Source organism: Heterodontus francisci, unplaced genomic scaffold (genome assembly GCF_036365525.1).
Source record: "Heterodontus francisci isolate sHetFra1 unplaced genomic scaffold, sHetFra1.hap1 HAP1_SCAFFOLD_374, whole genome shotgun sequence".
Taxonomy (NCBI): Eukaryota; Metazoa; Chordata; class Chondrichthyes; order Heterodontiformes; family Heterodontidae; genus Heterodontus; species Heterodontus francisci.
The window spans coordinates 1,113,998-1,137,904 of NW_027140800.1; the positions used below are offsets into that span (position 1 = coordinate 1,113,998).

The following is a 23,907-nucleotide window of genomic DNA, read 5'->3' on the forward strand; positions in this document are numbered from 1 at the left end:
GAGACTGTGAAGAGACCACTCAACAGTTCAGAGTGTGGGTAGAGATTCCCTTAGGCATCCAAACTGCTGATACACCAGTGAGTTCACACTGGGGAGAGACCGTTCACCTGCTGTGAGTGTGGGATGAGATTCACTCAGTCATCCTACCTGCTAATACACCAGTGAGTTCACACTGGGGAGAGACCATCCACCTGCTCAGAGTGTGGGACGTGATTCACTCAGTCATCCGACCTGCTGATACAACAGTGAGTTGAGACTGGGGAGAGACCTTTCACCTTCTCAGTGTCTTGTAGGAGATTCCCTCGGGCATCATACCTGCTGAAACAACAGTGAGTTCTCAATGGGGAGCGACCATTCACCTGCGCAGAGTGTGGGAAGAGATTCACTCAGTCATCCTACCTGCTGATAAAACAGTGAGTTGACAATGGGGGAGAGACCGTTCACCTGCTCAGAGTGTGGCAAGAGATTCCCTCAGTCAGCCAAACTGCTGATACACCAGTGAGTTTACACTGGGGAGAGACCTTTCAGCTGCTCAGAGTTTGGACAGTGATTCACTCAGTCATCCGACCAGCTGATACACCAGTGAGTTCACACTGGGGAGAGACCGTTCAACTGTTCAGATTGTGGGAAGGGATTCACTCAGTAATCCTGCCTGATGATACACAAGTGAGTTCACACTGGGGCGAGACCATTCACCTGCTCAGAGTCTGGTAGGACATTCACTCAGGCATCCTACCTGCTGATACAACAGTGAGTTGACAATGGGGAGAGACCGTTCACCTGCTCAGAGTGTGGGAAGTAATTCAAACAGTCATCCGACCAGCTGATACACCAGTGAGTTCACACAGGGGAGATACAGTTCACCTGCACAGAGTGTGGGATGAGATTCACTCAGTCATCCTACCTGCTAATACACCAGTGAGTTCACACTGGGGAGAGACCATTCACCTGCTCATAGTTTGGGAAGAGATTCACTCAGACATCCTACCTTCTCATACAACAGTGAGTTGAGACTGGGGAGAGACCATTCAACTGCTCAGAGTGCGGGAAGAGATTCACTCAGTCATCCGACCATCTGATACACCAGTGAGTTATCACTGGGGAGAGAACGTTCAACTGTTCAGAGTGTGGGAAGGGATTCACTCATTCATCCTACTTGCTGATACACCAGTGATTTCACACTGGGGAGAGACCGTTCACCTGCGAATAGTGTGGGAAGATATTCACTCAGTCATCCTTCCTGCTGATACACCAGTGAGTTGAGACTGGGGAGAGACCATTCCCCTGCTCCGAGTGTGGGAAAGGAATTACTCAGTCATCCTACCTGCTGATACACCAGTGAGTTCAAACCGGGGGGACCATTCACCTGCACAGTGTCAGGAGTAGATATTCTCGGTCATCCTACCTGCTGATACACCAGTGAGTGCACACTGGAGAGAGACCGTTCACCTGCTCTGAGTGTCGGAGGAGATTCACTCAGTCATCCTACCTTCTGATACACCAGTGAGATCACACTGGAGAGAGACCGTTCACCTGCTCTGAGTGTCGGAGGAGATTCACTCAGTCATCCTACCTTCTGATACACCAGTGAGATCACACTGGAGAGAGTCCGTTCACCTGCTCTGAGTGTGGGAAGAGATTCACTCAGTCATCCTACCTGCTGATACAACAGTCAGTTGAGACTGGGGTTAGACCATTCAACTGCTCAGAGTGTGGGAAGAGATTCCTTCAGTCATCCAAACTGCTGATACACTAGTGAGTTTACACTGTGGAGAGACCTTTCACCTGCTCAGAGTGTGGGAAAGAGATTCACTCTGTCTTCCCACCTGCTGATACACCAATGAGTTCAAACTGGGGAGAGACCGTTCACCTGCTCAGAGTCTGGGAAGACATTCACTCAGTCATCCTACCTGCTGATACACCAGTAAGTTCACACTGGGGAGAGACCATTCACCTGCTCAGAGTGTGGGAAAGGATTTACTCAGTCATCGTACCTGCTGATACACCTGTGAGCTCACACTGGGGAGAGACCATTCACCTTCTCAGTGTCTAGTAGGAGATTCTCTCGGGCATCATACCTGCTGAAACAACAGTGAGTTCTCAATGGGGAGCGACCATTCACCTGCGCAGAGTGCGGGAAGAGATTCACTCAGTCATCCTACCTGCTGATAAAACAGTGAGTTGACAATGGGGGAGAGACCGTTCACCTGCTCAGAGTGTGGGAAGAGATTCCCTCAGTCAGCCAAACTGCTGATACACCAGTGAGTTTACACTGGGGAGAGACCTTTCAGCTGCTCAGAGTTTGGACAGAGATTCACTCAGTCATCCGACCAGCTGATACACCAGTGAGTTCACACTGGGGAGAGACCGTTCAACTGTTCAGATTGTCGGAAGGGATTCACTCAGTACTCCTGCCTGCTGATACACAAGTGATTTCACACAGGGGAGAGACCATTCACCGGCTCAGAGTCTGGTTGGAGATTCACTCAGGCATCCTACCTGCTGATACAACAGTGAGTTGACAATGGGGAGAGACCGTTCACCTGCTCAGAGTGTGGGAAGTAATTCAAACAGTCATCCAACCTGCTGATATACCAGTGAGTGCACACTGGGGAGAGACCGTTCACCTGCTCAGAGTGTCGGAATAGATTCACTCAGTCATCCTACCTTCTGATACACCAGTGAGCTCACACAGGGGAGAGTCCGTTCACCTGCTCAGAGTGTGGGAAAGAGATTCACTCTGTCATCCTACCTGCTGATACAACAGTGAGTTGAGACTGGGGAGAGACAATTCATCTCTTCAGAGTGTGGGAAGAGATTCCCTCAGTCATCCAAACTGCTGATACACCAGTGAGTTCACACTGGGGAGAGACCTTTCAAATGCTCAGAGTGTGGGAAAGAGATTGACTCAGTCATCCTACCGGCTGATACACCAGTGAGTTATCACTGGGGAGAGACCATACACCTGTTCAAAGTGTGGGAAGGGATTCACTCAGTTATCCTACCTGCTGATACACCAGTGAGTTCAAACTGGGGAGAGACCGTTCACCTTCTCAGAGTCTGGGAAGACATTCACTCAGTCATCCTACCTGCTGATACACCAGTGAGTTCACACTGGGGAGAGACCATTCTCCTGCTCAGAGTCTGGGAAGACATTCACTCAGTCATCCTACCTGCTGATGCACCTGTGAGCTCACACTGGGGAGAGACCATTCACCTGCTCAGAGTTTGGGAAGAGATTCACTCAGACATCCTACCTTCTCATACAACAGTGAGTTGAGAATGGGGAGAGACCATTCAACTGCTCAGAGTGCGGGAAGAGATTCACTCAGACATCCAAACTGCTGATACACCAGTGAGTTCACACTGGGGAGAGACCTTTCACCTGCTCAGAGTGCGGGAAAGAGATTCACTCAGTCATCCGAGCATCTGATACACCAGTGAGTTATCACTGGGGAGAGAACGTTCAACTGTTCAGAGTGTGGGAAGGGATTCACTCAGTCATCCTTCTTGCTGATACACCAGTGATTTCACACTGGGGAGAGACCGTTCACCTGTTCATAGTGTGGGAAGATATTCACTCAGTCATCCTTCCTGCTGATACACCAGTGAGTTCACACTGGGGAGAGACCATTTCCCTGCTCCGAGTGTGGGAAAGGAATTACTCAGTCATCCTACCTGCTGATACACCAGTGAGTTCAAACCGGGGGGGACCATTCACCTGCACAGTGTCAGGAGGAGGTACACTCGGTCATCCTACCTGCTGATACAAAAGTGAGTTGACAATGGGGAGAGACCGTTCACCTGCTCACAGTGTGGGAAGTGATTCACTCAGTCATCCAACTTGCTGATACACCAGTGAGTTCACACTGGGGAGAGACCGTTCACCTGCTCAGAGTCTGGTAGGAGATTCACTCAGTCATCCTAACTGCTGAAACAACAGTGAGTTCACAATCGGGAGAGACCGTTCACCTGCTCAGAGTGTAGGAAGAGATTCACTCAGTCATCCAAACTGCTGATACAACAGTGAATTCACACTGGGGAGAGACCTTTCACCTGCTCAGAGTGTGGGAAAGAGATGCATTCTGTCATCCTACCTGCTGATACACCAGTGGGTTGACACTGGGGAGAGACCATTCACCTGCTCTGAGTGTGGACAGAGATTCACTCAGTCATCCTTCCAGCTGATACACCAATGAGTTATCACTGGGGAGAGACCGTTCACCTGCTCAAAGTCTGGGAAGTGATTCACTCAGTCATCCTACCTGCTGATACAACAGTGAGTTGAGACTGGGGAGAGACCATTCATCTGATCAGAGTGTGGGAAGAGATTCACTCAGTCATCCAAACTGCTGATACACCAGTGAGTTTACACTGGGGAGAGACCTTTCATCTGCTCAGAGTTTGGACAGAGATTCACTCAGTCATCCGACCAGCTGATACATCAGTGAGTGCACACTGGGAGAGACCGTTCACCAGTTCAGATTGTGGGAAAGGATGCACTCAGTCATCCTGCCTGCTGATACACAAGTGAGTTCAAACTGGGGAGAGACCATTCACCTGCTCAGAGTCTGGTAGAAGATTCACTCAGGCATCCTACCTGCTGATACAACAGTGAGTTGACAATGGGAAGAGACCGTTCACCTGCTCAAAGTCTGGGAAGTTATTCACTCAGTCATCCTACCTGCTGATACAACAGTGAGTTGAGACTGGGGAGAGACCATTCATCTGATCAGAGTGTGGGAAGAGATTCACTCAGTCATCCAAACTGCTGATACATCTGTGCGTTCACACTGGGGAGAGACCATTCACCTGCTCAGAGTGTGGGAAAGGATTTACTCAGTCATCCTACCTACTGATACACCTGTGAGCTCACACTGGGGAGAGACCATTCACCTTCTCAGTGTCTTGTAGGAGATTCTCTCGGGCATCATAACTGCTGAAACAACAGTGAGTTCTCAATGGGGAGAGACCATTCACCTGCGCAGAGTGTGGGAAGAGATTCACTCAGTCATCCTACCTGCTGATAAAACAGTGAGCTGAGAATGGGGGAAAGACCGTTCACCTGCTCAGAGTGTGGGAAGAGATTCCCTCAGTCATCCAAACTGCTGATGCACCAGTGAGTTTACACTGGGGAGAGACCTTTCAGCTGCTCAGAGTTTGGACAGAGATTCACTCTGTCATCCTACCTGCTGATACAACATTGAGTTGAAACTGTGGAGAGACAATTCATCTGCTCAGAGTGTGGGAAGAGATACCCTCAGTCATCCAAACTGCTGATACACCACTGAGTTCACACTGGGGAAAGACCTTTCAAATGCTCAGTGTGTGGGAAAGAGATTCACTCAGTCAGCCTACCAGCTGATACACCAGTGAGTTATCACTGGGGAGAGACCGTTCACCTGTTCAAAGTGTGGGAAGGGATTCACTCAGTTATCCTACCTGCTGATACACCAGTGAGTTCAAACTGGGGAGAGACCGTTCACCTGCTCAGAGCGTGTGATGAGATTCACTCAGTCATCCTACCTGCTAATACACCAGTGAGTTCACACTGGGGAGAGACCTTTCACCTGCTCAGAGTTTGGGAAGGGATACACTCAGACATCCTACCTTCTCATACAACAGTGAGTTGAGACTGGGGAGAGACCATTCAACTGCTCAGAGTGCGGGAAGAGATTCACTCAGTCATCCAAACTGCTGATACACCAGTGAGTTCACACTGGGGAGAGACCTTTCACGTGCTCAGAGTGTGGGGAAGAGATTCATTCAGTCATCCTACCAGCTGATATACCAGTGAGTTATCACTGGGGAGAGAACGTTCAAATGTTCAGAGTGTGGGAAGGGATTAACTCAGTCATCCTACCTGCTGATACACCAGTGATTTCACACTAGGGAGAGACCGTTCACCTGCTCATAGTGTGGGATGAGATTCACTCAGTCATCCTTCCTGCTGATACACCAGTGAGTTCACACTGGGGAGAGACCATTCCCCTGCTCCGAGTGTGGGAATGGATTTACTCAGTCATCCTACCTGCTGATACACCAGTGAGTTCACACCGGGGGGATACCATTCATCTGCTCAGTGTCAGGAGAAGATTCACTCGGTCATCCTACCTGCTGATACAAAAGTGAGTTGACAATGGGGAGAGACCGTTCACCTGCTCACAGTGTGGGGAAGAGATTCATTCAGTCATCCTACCAGCTGATATACCAGTGAGTTATCACTGGGGAGAGAACGTTCAAATGTTCAGAGTGTGGGAAGGGATTCACTCAGTCATCCAACTTGCTGACACACCAGTGAGTTCACACTGGTGAGAGACCGTTCAACTGCTCTGAGTGTCAGAAGAGATTCATTCAGTCATCCTACCTTCTGATACACCAGTGAGTTCACACTGGGGAGAGACCATTCACCTGCTCAGAGTCTGGTAGGAGATTCACTCAGTCATCCTAACTGCTGAAACAACAGTGAGTGCACAATCGGGAGAGACCGTTCACCTGCTCAGAGTGTGGGAAGAGACTCACTCAGTCATCTTGCCTGCTGATACACCAGTGAGTTCACACTTGGAAGAGACCGTTCACCAGATCAGAGTGTGGGAAGAGATTCCCTCAGTCATCCCAACTGCTGATACACCAGTGAGTTCACACTGGGGAGAGACATTACAGCTGCTCAGAGTGTGGGAAAGTGATTCACTCTGTCATCCTACCTGCTGATGCACCAGTGAGTTCAAACTGGGGAGAGGCCGTTCACCTGTTCAGATTATGGGAAGGGATTCACTCAGTCATCCTGCCTGCTGATACACCAGTGAGTTCACACTGGGGAGAGGCCACTCACCTGCTCAGAGTGTGGGATGAGATTCACTCAGTCATCCTACCTGCTGATACACCAGTGAGTTCACACTGTGGAGAGACCGTTCACCTGTTCAGAGAGTGGGAAGGGATTCACTCAGTCATCCTTCCTGCTGATACACCAGTGAGTTCACACTGGGGAGAGACCATTCCCCTGCTCCGAGTGAGGGAATGGATTTACTCAGTCATCCTACCTGCTGATACACCAGTGAGTTCACACTGTGGAGAGACCGTTCACCTGTTCAGAGTGTGGGAAGGGATTCACTCAGTCATGCTACCTGCTGATACACCAGTGAGTTCACACTTGGAAGAGACCGTTCACCTGTTCAGAGTGTGGCAAGGGATTCACTGAGACATCCTACCTTCTGATACACCAGTGAGTTCACACTGGGGAGTGTCCATTCACCTGCTCAGATTGTGCGATGAGATTCACTCAGTCATCCTACCTGCTGATACACCAGTGAGTTAACACTTGGGAGAGAACATTCACCTGCTCAGAGTCTGGTAGGAGATTCACTCAGTCATCCTACCTGCTGAAATTACAGTGAGTTCACAATGGGGAGAGACCGTTCACCTGCTCAGAGTGTGGGAAAGAAATTCACTCTGTCATCCTACCTGCTGATACACCAGTGAGTTAACACTGGGGAAAGACCGTTCACCTGTTCAGATTATGGGAAGGAATTCATTCAGTCATCCTGCCTGCTGAAACACTAGTGAGTTCACACTGGGGAGAAGCCATTAACCAAATCAGAGTGTGGGATGAGATTCACTCAGTCATCCTGCCTGCTGATAAACCAGTGAGTTCACACTGGGGAGAGACCGTTCACCTGTTCAGAGTGTGGGAAGGGATTCACTCAGTCATCCTACCTGCTGATACACCAGTGAGTTCACACTGGGGAGGGATCTTTCAAATGCTCAGTGTGTGCGAAAGAGATTCACTCAGTCATCCCACCAGCTGATACACCAGTGAGTTATCACTGGGGAGAGAACGTTCAACTGCTCAGTGTCTGGCAGGAGATTCACTCGGTCATCATACCTGCTGAAACAACAGTGAGTTCACAATGGGGAGAGACCATTCATCTGCTCAGGGTGTGGGAAGAGATTCTCTCAGTCATCCAAACTGCTGATACACCAGTGAGTTGAGACTGGGGAGAGACCATTCATCTGATCAGAGTGTGGGAAGAGATTCACTCAGTCATCCTACCTGCTGAAACAACAGTGAGTTCACACTGCGGAGATACCGATCACCTGCTCAGAATGTAGGAAGAGATTCACTCAGTCATCCTACCTGCTGATACAACCGTGAGTTGAGACTGGGGAGAGACCATTCATCTGATCAGAGTGTGGGAAGAGAATCCCTCAGTCATCCAAACTGCTGATACACCAGTGAGTTCACACTGGGGAGAGACCATTGACCTGCTCAGTGTCTGGCAGGAGATTCACTCGGTCATCATACCTGCTGAAACAACAGTGAGTTCACAATGGGGAGAGACCATTCATCTGCTCAGAGTGTGGGAAGAGATTCCCTCAGTCATCCAAACTGCTGATACACCAGTGAGTTCACACTGGGGAGAGACCTTTCACCTGCACAGAGTGTGGGAAAGAGATTCACTCTGTCATCCTACCTGCTGATACACCAGTGAGTTAACACTCTGGAGAGACCGTTCACCACCACTGAGTGTGGACAGAGATTCACTCAGTCATCCTACCAGCTGATACACCAGTGAGTTCGCACTGGGGAGAGACCGTTCACCTGTTCAGATTGTGTGAATGGATTCACTCAGTCATCCTGCCTGCTGATACACCAGTGAGTTCACACTGGGGTGAGACCATTCACCTGCTCAGAGTCTGGTAGGAGATTCACTCAGGCATCCTACCTGCTGAAACAACAGTGAGTTCTCACTGGGGAGAGACCATTCACCTGCTCAGAGTGTGGGAAGTGATTCACTCAGTCATCCAACCTGCTGATACACCAGTGAGTTCACACTGGGGAGAGGCCACTCACCTGCTCAGAGTGTGGGATGAGATTCACTCAGTCACCCTACCTGCTGATACACCAGTGAGTTCACACTGTGGAGAGACCGTTCACCTGTTCAGAGTGTGGGAAGGGATTCAATCAATCTATCCCACCTGCTGATACACCAGTGAGTTCACACTTTGAAGAGACCGTTCACCTGTTCAGAGTGTGGCACGGAATTCACTCAGACATCCTACCTGCTGAAATTACAGTGAGTTCACAATCTGGAGAGACCGTTCACCTGCTCAGAGTGTGGGAAGTGATTCACTCAGTCATCCATTCTGCTGATACGCCAGTGAGTACACACAGGGGAGAGACCGTTCACCTGCTCAGAGTGTCGGAAGAGATTCACTCAGTCATTCTACCTTCTGATACACCAGTGAGTTCACACTGGGGAGGGACCATTCACCTGCTCAGATTGTCGGATGAGATTCACTCAGTCATCCTACCTGTTGATGCAACATTGAGTTGACAATGGGGAGAGACCTTTCACCTGCTCCGAGTGTGGGAAGAGATTCCCTCAGTCATCCAAACTGCTGATACACCAGTGAGTTCACACTGGGGAGAGACCTTTCAGCTGCTCAGAGTGTGGGAAAGAAATTCACTCTGTCATCCTACCTGCTGATACACCAGTGAGTTCACACTGGGGAGAAGCCATTCACCAAATCAGAGTGTGGGATGAGATTCACTCAGTCATCCTGCCTGCTGATACACCAGTGCGTTCACACTGGGGAGAGACCGTTCACCTGTTCAGAGAGTGGGATGGGATTCACTCAGTCATCCAACCTGCTGATACACCAGTGAGTTCACACTGGGAAGAGACCTTTCAAATGCTCAGAGTGTGCGAAAGAGATTCACTCAGTCATCCCACCAGCTGATACACCAGTGTGTTATCACTGGGGAGAGAGCGTTCAGCTGTTCAGAGTGTGGGATGAGATTCACTCAGTCATCCTACCTGCTGAAACAACAGTGAGTTCACACTGCGGAGATACCGATCACCTGCTCAGAGTGTAGGAAGAGATTCACTCAGTCATCCTACCTGCTGATACAGCAGTGAGTTGAGACTGGGCAGAGACCATTCATCTGATCAGAGTGTGGGAAGAGAATCCCTCAGTCATCCAAACTGCTGATACACCAGTGAGTTCACACTGGGGAGAGACCATTCACCTGATTAGTGTCTGGCAGGAGATTCACTCGGTCATCATACCTGCTGAAACAACAGTGAGTTGACAATGGGGACAGACCGTTCACCTGCTCAGAGTGTGGGAAGTGATTCACTCAGTCATCCAACCTGCTGATATACCAGTGAGTCTACACTGGGGAGAGACCGTGCACCTCCTCAGAGTGTCTAAAGAGATTCACTCAGTCATCCTACCTTCTGATACACCAGTGAGTTCACCCTGGGGAGAGACGATTCAGCTGCTCAGAGTGTGGAATGAAATTCACTCAGTCATCTTTCCTGCTGATACAAAAGTGAGTTCACACTGGATAGAGACCGTTCACCTGCTCTGAGTGTGGACAGAGATTCACTCAGTCATCCTAGCAGCTGATACACCAGTGAGTTATCACTGAGGAGAGACCGTTCACCTTTTCAGAGTTTGGGAAGAGATTCAATCAGTCATCCTCCCTGCTGATACACCAGTGAGTTCAAACTGGGGAGAGACCATTCCCCTCTCAGAGTGTGGGAAAGGATTCACTCAGTCATCCAAACTGCTGATATACCATTGAGTTTACACTGGGGAGAGACCATTCACCTGCTCAGAGTCTGGTAGGAGATTCAGTCAGTCATCCTACCTGCTGAAACAACAATGAGTTCACAATGGGGAGAGAACATTCACCTGCTCAGAGTGTGGGAAGAGAATCACTCAGTCATCCAACCTGCTGATCTACCAGTGAGTTTACTCTGGGGAGAGACCATTCACCTGCTCAGAGTATGGTAGGAGATGCACTCAGACAACTTACCTGCTGAAACAACAGTGAGTGCACACTGGGGAGAGACCATTCACCTGCTCAGAGTGTGGGAAGTGATTTACTCAGTCATCCTACATGCTGATACACCAGTGAGTTCACACTGGGGAGAGACCGTTCACCTGCTCATAGTGTGTGAAGGGATTCACTCAGTGATCCTACCTGCTGATACACCAGTGAGTTGACCCTGGGGAGAGACAGTTCACCTGCTCTGAGTGTGGACAGAGATTCACTCAGTCATCCTACCAGCTGATACACCTGTGAGTTATCACTGGGGAGAGACCTTTCACCGTTTCAGAGTGTGGAAGGGATTCACTCAATCATCCTACCTGCTGATACACAAGTGAGTTCATACTGGTGAGAGACCTTTCACCTGCTCATAGTGTGGGACGACATTCACTCAGTCATCCTACCTGCTGATATACCAGTGATTTGACATTAGGGAGAGACTGTTCACCAGCTCAGTGCACGGAAGAGGGTCACTCAGTCATCATACCTGCTGATTCACCAGTGAGTTCACACTGGGAAGAGACCATTCCCCTTTCAGAGTTTGGGAAAGGATTTACTCAGTCATCCTACCTGCTGATACACCAGTGAGTCCACACTGGGGAGAGACCATTCACCTGCTCAGAGTCTGATAGGAGATTCACTCAGACATCCTACCTGCTGTAACAACAGTGAGCTCACAATGGGGAGAGACAATTCACCTGCGCAGAGTCTGGTAGGAGATTCACTCAGTCATCCAACCTGCTGATACACCAGTGAGTTCACACTGGGGAGAGACCGTTCACCTGCTCAGAGTGTCGGAAGAGATTCACTCAGTCATCCTACCTTCTGATACACCAGTGAGTTCACACTGGGGAGAGACCATTCATCTGCTCAGAGTGTGGGAAGAGAATCACTCAGTCATCCTAACTGCTGAAACAACAGTGAGTTGACAATGGGGACAGACCGTTCACCTGCTCAGAGTGTGGGAAGTGATTCACTCAGTCATCCAACCTGCTGATATACCAGTGAGTCTACACTGGGGAGAGACCGTGCACCTCCTCAGAGTGTCGGAAGAGATTCACTCAGTCATCCTACCTTCTGATACACCAGTGAGTTCACCCTGGGGAGAGACGATTCAGCTGCTCAGAGTGTGGAATGAAATTCACTCAGTCATCTTTCCTGCTGATACAAAAGTGAGTTCACACTGGATAGAGACCGTTCACCTGCTCTGAGTGTGGACAGAGATTCACTCAGTCATCCTAGCAGCTGATACACCAGTGAGTTATCACTGAGGAGAGACCGTTCACCTTTTCAGAGTATGGGAAGAGATTCAATCAGTCATCCTCCCTGCTGATACACCAGTGAGTTCAAACCGGGGAGAGACCATTCCCCTCTCAGAATGTGGGAAAGGATTCACTCAGTCATCCAAACTGCTGATATACCATTGAGTTTACACTGGGGAGAGACCATTCACCTGCTCAGAGTCTGGTAGGAGATTCAGTCAGTCATCCTACCGGCTGAAACAACAATGAGTTCACAATGGGGAGAGAACATTCACCTGCTCAGAGTGTGGGAAGAGAATCACTCAGTCATCCAACATGCTGATCTACCAGTGAGTTTACTCTGGGGAGAGACCATTCACCTGCTCAGAGTATGGTAGGAGATGCACTCAGACAACTTACCTGCTGAAACAACAGTGAGTGCACACTGGGGAGAGACCATTCACCTGCTCAGAGTGTGGGAAGTGATTCACTCAGTCATCCTACCTTCTGATACACCAGTGAGTTCACACTGGGTAGAGAGCTTTCACCTGCTCAGGGTGTGGGAAAGGATTTACTCAGTCATCCTACCTGCTGATACACCAGTGAGTTCACACTGGGGAGAGACCGTTCACCTGCTCATAGTGTGGGAAGGGATTCACTCAGTCATGCTACATGCTGATACCCAGTGAGTTCACACTGGGGAGAGACCGTTCACCTGTTCAGAGTGTGGGAAGGTATTCACTCAGTCGTCCTACCTGCTGATACACCAGTGAATTCACACAGTGTAGAGACCATTCACCTGCTCAGAGTGTGGGAAGGGATTCACTCAGTCATCCTAACTGCTGATACACCAGTGAGTTCACACTGGGGAGAGACCATTCCCCTGCTCAGAGTGAGGGAAAGGATCTACTAAGTCATCCTACCTGCTGATACACCAGTGAGTTCACACTGGGGAGAGACCATTCACCTGCTCAGTGTCAGTAGGAGATTCACTCGGTTATCATACCTGCTGAAACAAGAGTCAGTTCACAATGGGGAGAGAACATTCACCTGCTCAGTGTGTGGCAAGAGATTCACTCAGTCATCCTACCTGCTGATGCAACAGAGAGTTGTCAATGGGGAGAGACCGTTCACCTGCTCACAGTGTGGGAAGTGATTCACTCAGTCATCCAACCTGCTGATACACCAGTGAGTTCACACTGGGGAGAGACCGTTCACCTGCTCTGAATGTCGGGAGAGATTCACTCAGTCATCCTACCTTCTGATCCACCAGTGAGTTCACACTGGGGAGAGACCATTCACCTGCTCAGAGTCTGGTCGGAGATTCACTCAGTCATCCGACCTACTGAAACAACAGTGAGTTGACAATGGGGAAGAGACCGTTGACCTGCTCAGAGTGTGGGAAGTGATTCACTCAGTCATCCTACCTTCTGATACACCAGTGAGTTCACACTTGGGAGAGACCGTTCACCTGTTCAGAGTGTGGCATGGGATTCACTCAGAAATCCTACCTTATGATACACCAGTCAGTTCACACTGGGGAGAGACCATTCACCTGCTCATGATGTCGGAAGAGATTCACTCAGTCATCCTACCTTCTGATACACCAGTGAGTTCACACTGGGGAGAGACCGTTCACCTGTTCAGAGTGTGGCATGGGATTCACTCAGAAATCCTACCTTATGATACACCAGTCAGTTCACACTGGGGAGAGACCATTCACCTGCTCAGATTGTTGGAAGAGATTCACTCAGTCATCCTAACTGCTGATACAACTGTGAGTTGACAATGGGGAGAGACCGTTCACCTGCTCAGGTTGTGGGCAAGAGTTTCACTCTGTCATCCAACCTGCTGATACACCAGTGAGGTGACACTGGGGAGGGACAGTTCACCTGCTCTGACTGTGGACAGAGATTCACTCAGTCATCCTACCTGCTGATACACCAGTGAGTTCATACTGGGGAGAGACCGTTCACCGGCTCATAGTGTGGGAAGAGATTCACTCAGTCATCCTACCTGCTGATATACCAGTGATTTCACATTGGGGAGAGACCGTTCACCAGCTCAGTGTACGGGAAGAGGTTCACTCAGTCATCCACGCTGCTGATACCCCAGTGAGTTCACACTGGGGAGAGACCATTCCCCTTTGAGAGTGTGGGAAAGGATTTACTCTGTCATCCGACCGGCTGATACAGCAGTGAGTTCACAGTTGGGAGAGACCACTCACCTGCTCAGAGTCTGGTACGAGATTCACTCAGACATCCTACCTGCTGTAACAAGAGTGAGTTCACAATGGGGAGAGACCATTCATCTGCTCAGAGTCTCGTGGGAGATTAACTCGGTCATTCTCCCTGCTGATACACCACTGAGTTCACACTGGGGAGAGACCGTTCACCTGCTCAGAAAGTTGGAAGAGATTCACTCAGTCATCCTACCTTCGGATGCACCAGTGAGTTCACACTGGGGAGAGACCATTCACCTGCTCAGATTGTTGGATGAGATTCACTCAGTCATCCTGCCTGCTGTTACACCAGTGAGTTCACACTGGGGAGACATCATTCACCTGCTCAGAGTGTAGGAAGAGATTCACTCAGTCATCCTACCTGCTGATAGAACAGTGAGTTGAGACTGGCGAGAGACCATTCAACAGCTCAGAGTGTGGGAAGAGATTCCCTCAGTCATCCAAACTGCTGATACACCTGTGAGTTCACAATGGGTAGAGACCTTTCACCTGCTCAGATTGTTGGATGAGATTCACTCAGTCATCCTGCCTGCTGTTACACCAGTGAGTTCACACTGGGGAGACATCATTCACCTGCTCAGAGTGTAGGAAGAGATTCACTCAGTCATCCTACCTGCTGATAGAACAGTGAGTTGAGACTGGCGAGAGACCATTCAACAGCTCAGAGTGTGGGAAAGAGATTCACTCTGTCATCCTACCTGCTGATACACCAGTGGGTTGACACTGGGGAGAGACCGTTCACCTACTGAGTGTGGACAGAGATTCACTCAGTTATCCTACCAGCTGATACACCAATGAGTTATCACTGGGGAGAGACCTTTCACCTGTTCAGAGTGTGGGAAGGGATTCACTCAATTATCCTACCTGCTGATACACCAGTGAGTTCACACTGGGGAGAGACCGTTCACCTACTCAGAGTCTGGGAAGAGATTTACTCAGTCATCCTACCTGCTGATACACCAGTGAGTTCACACAGGGGAGAGACCCTTCACCTGCTCAGAGTGTGGGTAAGAGATTCACTCAGTCATCCTACTTGCTAATACACCAGTGAGTTCACACTGGGGAGAGACCATTCACCTGCGCAGAGTGTGGGAAGCGATTCACTCTGTCAACCTACCTGCTGATACAACAGTGAGTTGAGACTGGGGAGAGACCATTCAACTGCTCAGAGAGTGGGAAGAGATTCCCTCAGTCATCCAAACTGCTGATACACCAGTGAGTTCACAATGGGGAGAGACCTTTCACCTGCTCAGAGTGTGGGAACGAGATTCACTCAGTCATCCTCCCAGCTGATACACCAGTGAGTTATCACTGGGGAGAGACCGTTCACCTGCTCAGTGTGCGGGAAGAGGTTCATTCAGTCATCCTAACTGCTGATTCACCAGTGAGTTCACACTGGGGGAGACCATTCCCCTGCTCAGAGTGTGGGAAAGGATTTATTCAGTCATCCTACCTGCTGATACACCAGTGAGTTCACACTGGGGAGAGACCATCCACCTGCTCAGTGTCAGTAGGAGATTCACTCGGTCATCATACATGCTGAAACAAGAGAGAGTTCACAATGGGGATAGACCATTCACCTGCTCAGGGTGTGGGAATAGATTCACTCAGTCATCCTACCTGCTGATACAACAGTGAGTTGACAATTGGGAGAGACCGTTCACCTGCTCACAGTGTGGGAAGAGATTCACTCAGTCATCCAACATGCTGATACACTGGTGAGTTCACACTGGGGAGAGACCGTTCACCTGCTCTGAATGTCGGGAGAGAGTCACTCAGTCATCCTACCAGCTGATACACCTGTGAGTTATCAGTGGGGAGAGACCTTTCACCTTGTCAGAGTGTGGAAGGGATTCACTCAATCATCCTACCTGCTGATACACAAGTGAGTTCATACTGGTGAGAGACCTTTCACCTGCTCATAGTGTGGGACGACATTCACTCAGTCATCCTACCTGCTGATATACCAGTGATTTCACATTAGGGAGAGACTGTTCACCAGCTCAGTGTACGGAAGAGGGTCACTCAGTCATCCTACCAGCTGATTCACCAGTGAGTTCACACTGCGGAGAGACCATTCCCCTTTCAGAGTGTGGGAAAGTATTTACTCAGTCATCCTACCTGCTGATACACCAGTGAGTCCACACTGGGGAGAGACCATTCACCTGCTCAGAGTCTGATAGGAGATTCACTCAGACATCCTACCTGCTGTAACAACAGTGAGTTCACAATGGGGAGAGACCATTCACCTGCGCAGAGTCTGGTAGGAGATTCACTCAAACATCCAACCTGCTGATACACCAGTGAGTTCACACTGGGGAGAGACCGTTCACCTGCTCAGAGTGTCGGAAGAGATTCACTCAGTCATCCTACCTTCTGATACACCAGTGAGTTCAAACTGGGGAGAGACCATTCACCTGCTCAGAGTCTGGATGAGATTCAGACAGTCATCCTACCTGCTGAAACAAAAATGAGTTCATTATGGGGAGAGACCATTCATCTGCTCAGAGTGTGGGAAGAGAATCACTCAGTCATCCTAACTGCTGAAACAACAGTGAGTTGAAAATGGGGACAGACCGTTCACCTGCTCAGAGTGTGGGAAGTGATTCACTCAGTCATCCAACCTGCTGATATACCAGTGAGTTTACACTGGGGAGAGACCGTGCACCTCCTCAGAGTGTCGGAAGAGATTCACTCAGTCATCCTACCTTCTGATACACCAGTGAGTTCACCCTGGGGAGAGACGATTCAGCTGCTCAGAGTGTGGAATGAAATTCACTCAGTCATCTTTCCTGCTGATACAAAAGTGAGTTCACACTGGGGAGAGACCTTTCACCTGCTCAGAATGTGGGAAAGAGATTCACTCTGTCATCCTACCTGCTGTTACACAAATGAGTTGACACTGGGGAGAGACCGTTCACCTGCTCTGAGTGTGGACAGAGATTCACTCAGTCATCCTAGCAGCTGATACACCAGTGAGTTATCACTGAGGAGAGACCGTTCACCTTGTCAGAGTGTGGGAACAGATTCAATCAGTCATCCTCCCTGCTGATACACCAGTGAGTTCACACTGGGGAGAGACCATTCACCTGCTCAGAGTCTGGTAGGAGATTCTGTCAGTCATCCTACCTGCTGAAACAACAATGAGTTCACAATGGGGAGAGACCATTCACCTGCTCAGAGTGTGGGAAGAGAATCACTCAGTCATCCTAACTGCTGATGCAACAGTGAGTTGACAATGGGGACAGACCGTTCAACTGCTCAGAGTGTGGGATGTGATTCACTCAGTCATCCAACCTGCTGATATACCAGTGAGTTTACTCTGCGGAGAGACCATTCACCTGCTCACAGTCTGGTAGAAGATGCACTCAGACATCCTACCTGCTGAAACAACAGTGAGTTCACACTGGGGAGAGCCCATTCACCTGCTCAGTGTCAGTAGGAGATTCACTCGGCCATCATACCTGCGGAAACAAGAGTGAGTTCACAATGGGGATAGACCATTCACCTGCTCAGGGTGTGGGAAGAGATTCACTCAGTCATCCTACCTGCTGATACAACAGTGAGTTGACAATTGGGAGAGACCGTTCACCTGCTCACAGTGTGGGAAGAGATTCACTCAGTCATCCAACATGCTGATACACTGGTGAGTTCACACTGGGGAGAGACCGTTCACCTGCTCTGAATGTCGGGAGAGAGTCAATCAGTCATCCTACCTTCTGATACACCAGTGAGTTCACACTGGGGAGAGACCATTCAGCTGCTCAGAGTGTTGGATGAGACTCACTCAGTCATCCTGCCTGCTGTTCCACCAGTGCGTTCAGACTGGGGAGAGACCATTCACCTGCTCAGAGTCTGGGAAGAGATTCACTCAGTTATCCTTCCTGCTGATACACCAGTGAGTTGACCCTGGGGAGAGACAGTTCACCTGCTCTGAGTGTGGACAGAGATTCACTCAGTCATCCTACCTTCTGATACACCAGTGAGTTGACAATGGGGACAGACCGTTCACCTGCTCAGAGTGTCGGAAGAGATTCACTCAGTCATCCTACCTTCTGATACACCAGTGAGTTCACACTGGGGAGAGACCATTCACCTGCTCAGACTGTGGGATGAGATTCACTCAGTCATCCAAACTGCTGATACACCAGTGAATTCACACTGGGGAGAGACCTTTCACCTGCTCAGAGAGTGGGAAAGAGATTCACTCAGTCATCCTTCCTTCAGATAAACCAGTGAGTTAACACTGGGGAGAGAACGTTCACCTGCTCGGAGTGTGGGAAAGAGATTCACTCAGTCATCCTACCAGCTGATACACCAGTGAGATATCACTGCGGAGAGACCGTTCACCTTTTCAGAGTTTGGAAGAGATTCACTCAGTCATCCTACCTGCTGATACACCAGTAGTTCACACTGGGGAGGGACCATTTACCTGCTCAGAGTCTTGTAGGTGATTCACTCAGTCATCCTACCTGCTGATATACCAGTGAGTTCACACTGGGGAGAGACCGTTCACCTGCTCAGAGTGTCGGAAGAGATTCACTCAGTCATTCTACCTTCTGATACAACAGTGAGTTCACACTGGGGAGAGACCATTCACCTGCTCAGACTGTGGGATGAGATTCACTCAGTCATCCAAACTGCTGAAACAACAGTGAGTTCACAATGGGGAGAGACCGTTCACCTGCTCAGAATGTGGGAAGAGATTCACTCAGTCATCCTACCAGCTGATACACCACTGAGTTTTCTCTGGAGAGAGACCGTTCATCTTATCAGAGTGTGGAAGGGATTCACTCAGTCATCCTACCTGCTGATACACCAGTGAGTTCACACTGGGGAGAGACCGTTCTCCTGCTCATAGTTTGGGAAGAGATTCACTCAGTCATCCTACCTGCTGATACACCAGTGAGTTCACACTGGGGAGAGACCGTTCACCTGCTCATAGTGTGGGAAGAGATTCACTCAGTCATCCTACCTGCTGATACCCAATGAGTTCACACTGGGGAGAGACCATTCCCCTCTCATAGTTTGGGAAGAGATTCACTCATTCATCCTGCCTGCAGTTCCACCAGTGTGTTCAGACTGGGCAGAGACCATTCACCTGCTCAGAGTGTGGGAAGAGATTCACTCTGTTATCCTTCCTGCTGATACACCAGTGAGTTGACCCTGGGGAGAGACAGTTCACCTGCTCTGAGTGTGGACAGAGATTCACTCAGTCATCTTACCAGCTGATACACCTGTGAGTTATCACTGGGGAGAGACCTTTCACCTTTTCAGAGTGTGGAAGGGATTCACTCAATCATCCTACCTGCTGATACACATGTGAGTTCATACTGGTGAGAGACCTTTCACCTGCTCATAGTGTGGGACGACATTCACTCAGTCATCCTACCTGCAGATATACCAGTGATTTCACATTGGGGAGAGACCATTCCCCTTTCAGAGTGTGGGAAAGGATTTACTCAGTCATCCTACCTGCTGATACACCAGTGAGTCCACACTGGGGAGAGACCATTCACCTGCTCAGAGTCTGATAGGAGATTCACTCAGACATCCTACCTGCTGTAACAACAGTGAGTTCACAATGGGGAGAGACCATTCACCTGCGCAGATTCAGGTAGGAGATTCACTCAGACATCCAACCTGCTGATACACCAGTGAGTTCACACTGGGGAGAGACCGTTCACCAGCTCAGAGTGTCGGAAGAGATTCACTCAGTCATCCTACCTTCTGATACACCAGTGAGTTCACACTGGGGAGAGACCATTCACCTGCTCAGAGTCTGGATGAGATTCAGACAGTCATCCTACCTGCTGAAACAACAATGAGTTCATTATGGGGAGAGGCCATTCATCTGCGCAGAGTGTGGGAATAGAATCACTCAGTCATCCTAACTGCTGAAACAACAGTGAGTTGACAATGGGGACGGACCGTTCACCTGCTCAGAGTGTGGGAAGTGATTCACTCAGTCATCCAACCTGCTGATATACCAGTGAGTTTACACTGGGGAGAGACCGTGCACCTCCTCAGAGTGTCGGAAGAGATTCACTCAGTCATCCTACCTTCTGATACACCAGTGAGTTCACCCTGGGGAGAGACGATTCAGCTGCTCAGAGTGTGGAATGAAATTCACTCAGTCATCTTTCCTGCTGATACAAAAGTGAGTTCACACTCGGGAGAGACCTTTCACCTGCTCAGAATGTGGGAAAGAGATTCACTCTGTCATCCTACCTGCTGTTACACAAATGAGTAGACACTGGGGAGAGACCGTTCACCAGCTCTGAGTGTGGACAGAGAATCACTCAGTCATCCTAGCAGCTGATACACCAGTGAGTTATCACTGAGGAGAGACCGTTCAGCTTGTCAGAGTGTGGGAAGGGATTCAATCAGTCATCCTCCCTGCTGATACACCAGTGAGTTCACACTGGGGAGAGACCATTCCCCTCTAAGAGTGTGGGAAAGGATTCACTCAGTCATCCAACCTGCTGATATACCATTGAGTTTACACTGGGGAGAGACCATTCACCTGCTCATAGTCTGGTAGGAGATGCACTCAGACATCCTACCTGCTGAAACAACAGTGAGTTCACACTGGGGAGAGACCATTCACCTGCTCAGAGTGTGGGAAGTGATTCACTCAGTCATCCAACCTGTTGATACACCAGTGAGTTCACACTCGGGAGAGACCGTTCACCTGCTCAGAGTGTCGGAAGAGATTCACTCAGTCATCCTACCTTCTGATACACCAGTGAGTTCACACTGGGGAGAGACCATTCACCTGCTCAGACTGTGGGATGAGATTCACTCAGTCATCCAAACTGCAGATACACCAGTGAGTTCACACTGGGGAGAGACCTTTCACCTGCTCAGAGAGTGGGAAAGAGATTCACTCAGTCATCCTTCCTTCAGATAAACCAGTGAGTTCACACTGGGGAGAGACCATTCACCTGCTCAGAGTGTTGGAAAAGAATCACTCAGTCATCCTGCCTGCTGTTACACCGGTGAGTTCACACTGGGGAGAGACCATTCACCTGCTCAGAGTCTGGCAGGAGATTCAGTCAGTCATCCTACCTGCTGAAACAACAGTGAGTTCACAATGGGGAGAGACCGTTCACCTGCTCAGAATGTGGGAAGAGATTCACTCAGTCATTATAACTGCTGATACAACAGTGAGTTAACAATGGGGACAGACCATTCAGCTGCTCCGAGTGTGGCAAGTGATTCACTCAGTCATATTACCAGCTGATAAACCACTGAGTTTTCTCTGGAGAAAGACCGTTCAACTTTCCAGAGTGTGGAAGGGATTCACTCAGTCATCATACCTGCTGATACACCAGTGAGTTCACACTGGGGAGAGACCGTTCTCCTGCTCATAGTTTGGGAAGAGATTCACTCAGTCATCCTACCTGCTGATACTCCAGTGAGTTCACACTGGGGAGAGACCGTTCACCTGCTCATAGTGTGGGAACAGATTCACTCAGTCATCCTACCTGCTGATACCCAGTGAGTTCACACTGGGGAGAGACCATTCCCCTCTCTGAGTGTGGGAAAGGATTTACTCAGTCATCCTACCTGCTGAAACAACAGTGAGTTCGCAATGGGGAGAGACCATTCACCTGCTCAGAGTGTGGGGAGTGATTCACTCAGTCATCCAACCTGCTGATACACCAGTGAGTTCACACTGGGGAGAGACCGTTCACCTGCTCAGAGTGTCGGAAGAGATTCACTCAGTCATCCTACCTGCTGATACACCAGTGAGTTCACACTGGGGAGAGACCATTCACCTGCTCAGACTGTGGGATGAAATTCACTCAGTCATCCAAACTGCTGATACACCAGTGACTTCACACTGGGGAGAGACCTTTCACCTGCTCAGAGTGTGGGAAAGAGATTCACTCTGTCATCCTACCTGCTGATAAACCAGTGAGTTAACACTGGGCAGAGAACTGTCATCTGCTCAGAGTGTGGACAGAGATTCACTCAGTCATCCTACCAGCTAATACACCAGTTAGTTATCACTGGGATAGACCGTTCACCTTTTCGGTGTGTGGAAGGGATTCACTCAGTCATCCTACCTGCTGATACACCGGTGAGTTCACACTGGGGAGAGAGCGTTCACCTGCTCATAGTGAGGGAAGAGATTTACTCTGTCATCCTACCTGCTGATACACCAGTGAGTTCACACTGGGGAGAGACCAATCACCTGCTCAGAGTCTGGTTGGAGATGGACTCAGACATCCTACCTGCTGAAACAACAGTGAGTTCACAATGGGGAGAGACCATTCACCTGCTCAGAGTGTGGGAAGTGATTCACTCAGTCATCCAACCTGCTGATACACCAGTGAGTTCACACTGGGGAGAGACCGTTCACCTGCTCAGAGTGTCGGAAGAGATTCACTCAGTCATCCTACCTTCTGATACACCAGTGAGTTCACACTGGGGAGAGACCATTCACCTGCTCAGAGTCTGGTTGGAGATGGACTCAGACATCCTACCTGCTGAAACAACATTGAGTTCACAATGGGGAGAGACCGTTCACCTGCTCAGAGTGTGGGAAGAGCTTCACTCAATCATCCTACCTTCTAATGCACCAGTGAGTTCACACTGGGGAGAGACCATTCACCTGCTCAGACTGTGGGATGAGATTCACTCAGTCATCCTACCTGATGATAAAACAGTGAGTTAACACTGGGGAGAGAACGTTCACCTGCTCAGAGTGTGGAAGGGATTCACTCAGTCATCCTACCTGTTGGTACACCAGTGAGTTCACACTGGGGAGAGACCGTTCACCTGCTCATAGTGTGGGAAGAATTCACTAAGTCTTCCTACCTGCTGATACACCAGTGAGTTCACACTGGGGAGAGACCGTTCACCTGCTCAGTGTACGGGAAGATGTTCACTCAGTCTTCCTACCTGCTGATACACCAGTGAGTTCACACTGGGGAGAGACCATTCCCCTTTCATAGTGTGGGAAAGGATTTACTCAGTCATCCTACCTGCTGATGCACCAGTAGTTCACACTGGGGAGGGACCATTCACCTGCTCTGAGTCTTGTAGGAGATTCACTCAGTCATCCTACCTGCTGATACAACAGTGAGTTGACAATGGGGAGAGACCGTTCACCTGCTGAGTGTGGGAAGTGATTCACTCAGTCATCCAACCTGCTGATATACCAGTGAGTTCACAGTGGGGAGAGACCATTCCCCTGCTCAGAGTGTTGGATGAGATTCACTCAGTCATCCTGCCTGCTGTTACACCAGCCTTTCATTGCAGCAGCTTTTTCGGGAGCAGAGAGTGAGCTAGTGAGCAGCTGGGAAGGTCAGTTTGAAAGTAAATTTAATTTCCTTTTGTTTTTCGGCGGAGGCCAGGGGGCTGCTGGGTAAGTAAAACACTATATATTTGGGCGGTTTAAAATAACTTTCCTTTCATTGCAGCAGCTTTTTCGGGAGCAGAGAGTGAGCGAGTGAGCAGCTGGGAAGGTCAGTTTGAAAGTAAATTTAATTTCCTTTTGTTTTTCGGCGGAGGCCAGGGGGCTGCTGGGTAAGTAAAACACTATATATTTGGGCGGTTTAAAATAACTTTCC

General features: G+C 49.5%; 1 protein-coding gene across 1 annotated transcript; it reads left to right on the forward strand.

Annotated features, from left to right (window-relative positions):
• Nucleotides 1–424: 424 nt before the first annotated feature.
• Nucleotides 425–13,646, forward strand: LOC137361181 (zinc finger protein 256-like). Its single transcript, XM_068026104.1, has 6 exons — nt 425–498; nt 1,609–1,755; nt 5,036–5,119; nt 9,665–9,832; nt 13,057–13,226; nt 13,528–13,646. Exons 1-6 carry the CDS (start codon nt 425–427, stop codon nt 13,644–13,646), a joined length of 762 nt encoding a protein of 253 aa, XP_067882205.1.
• Nucleotides 13,647–23,907: the final 10,261 nt, after the last annotated feature.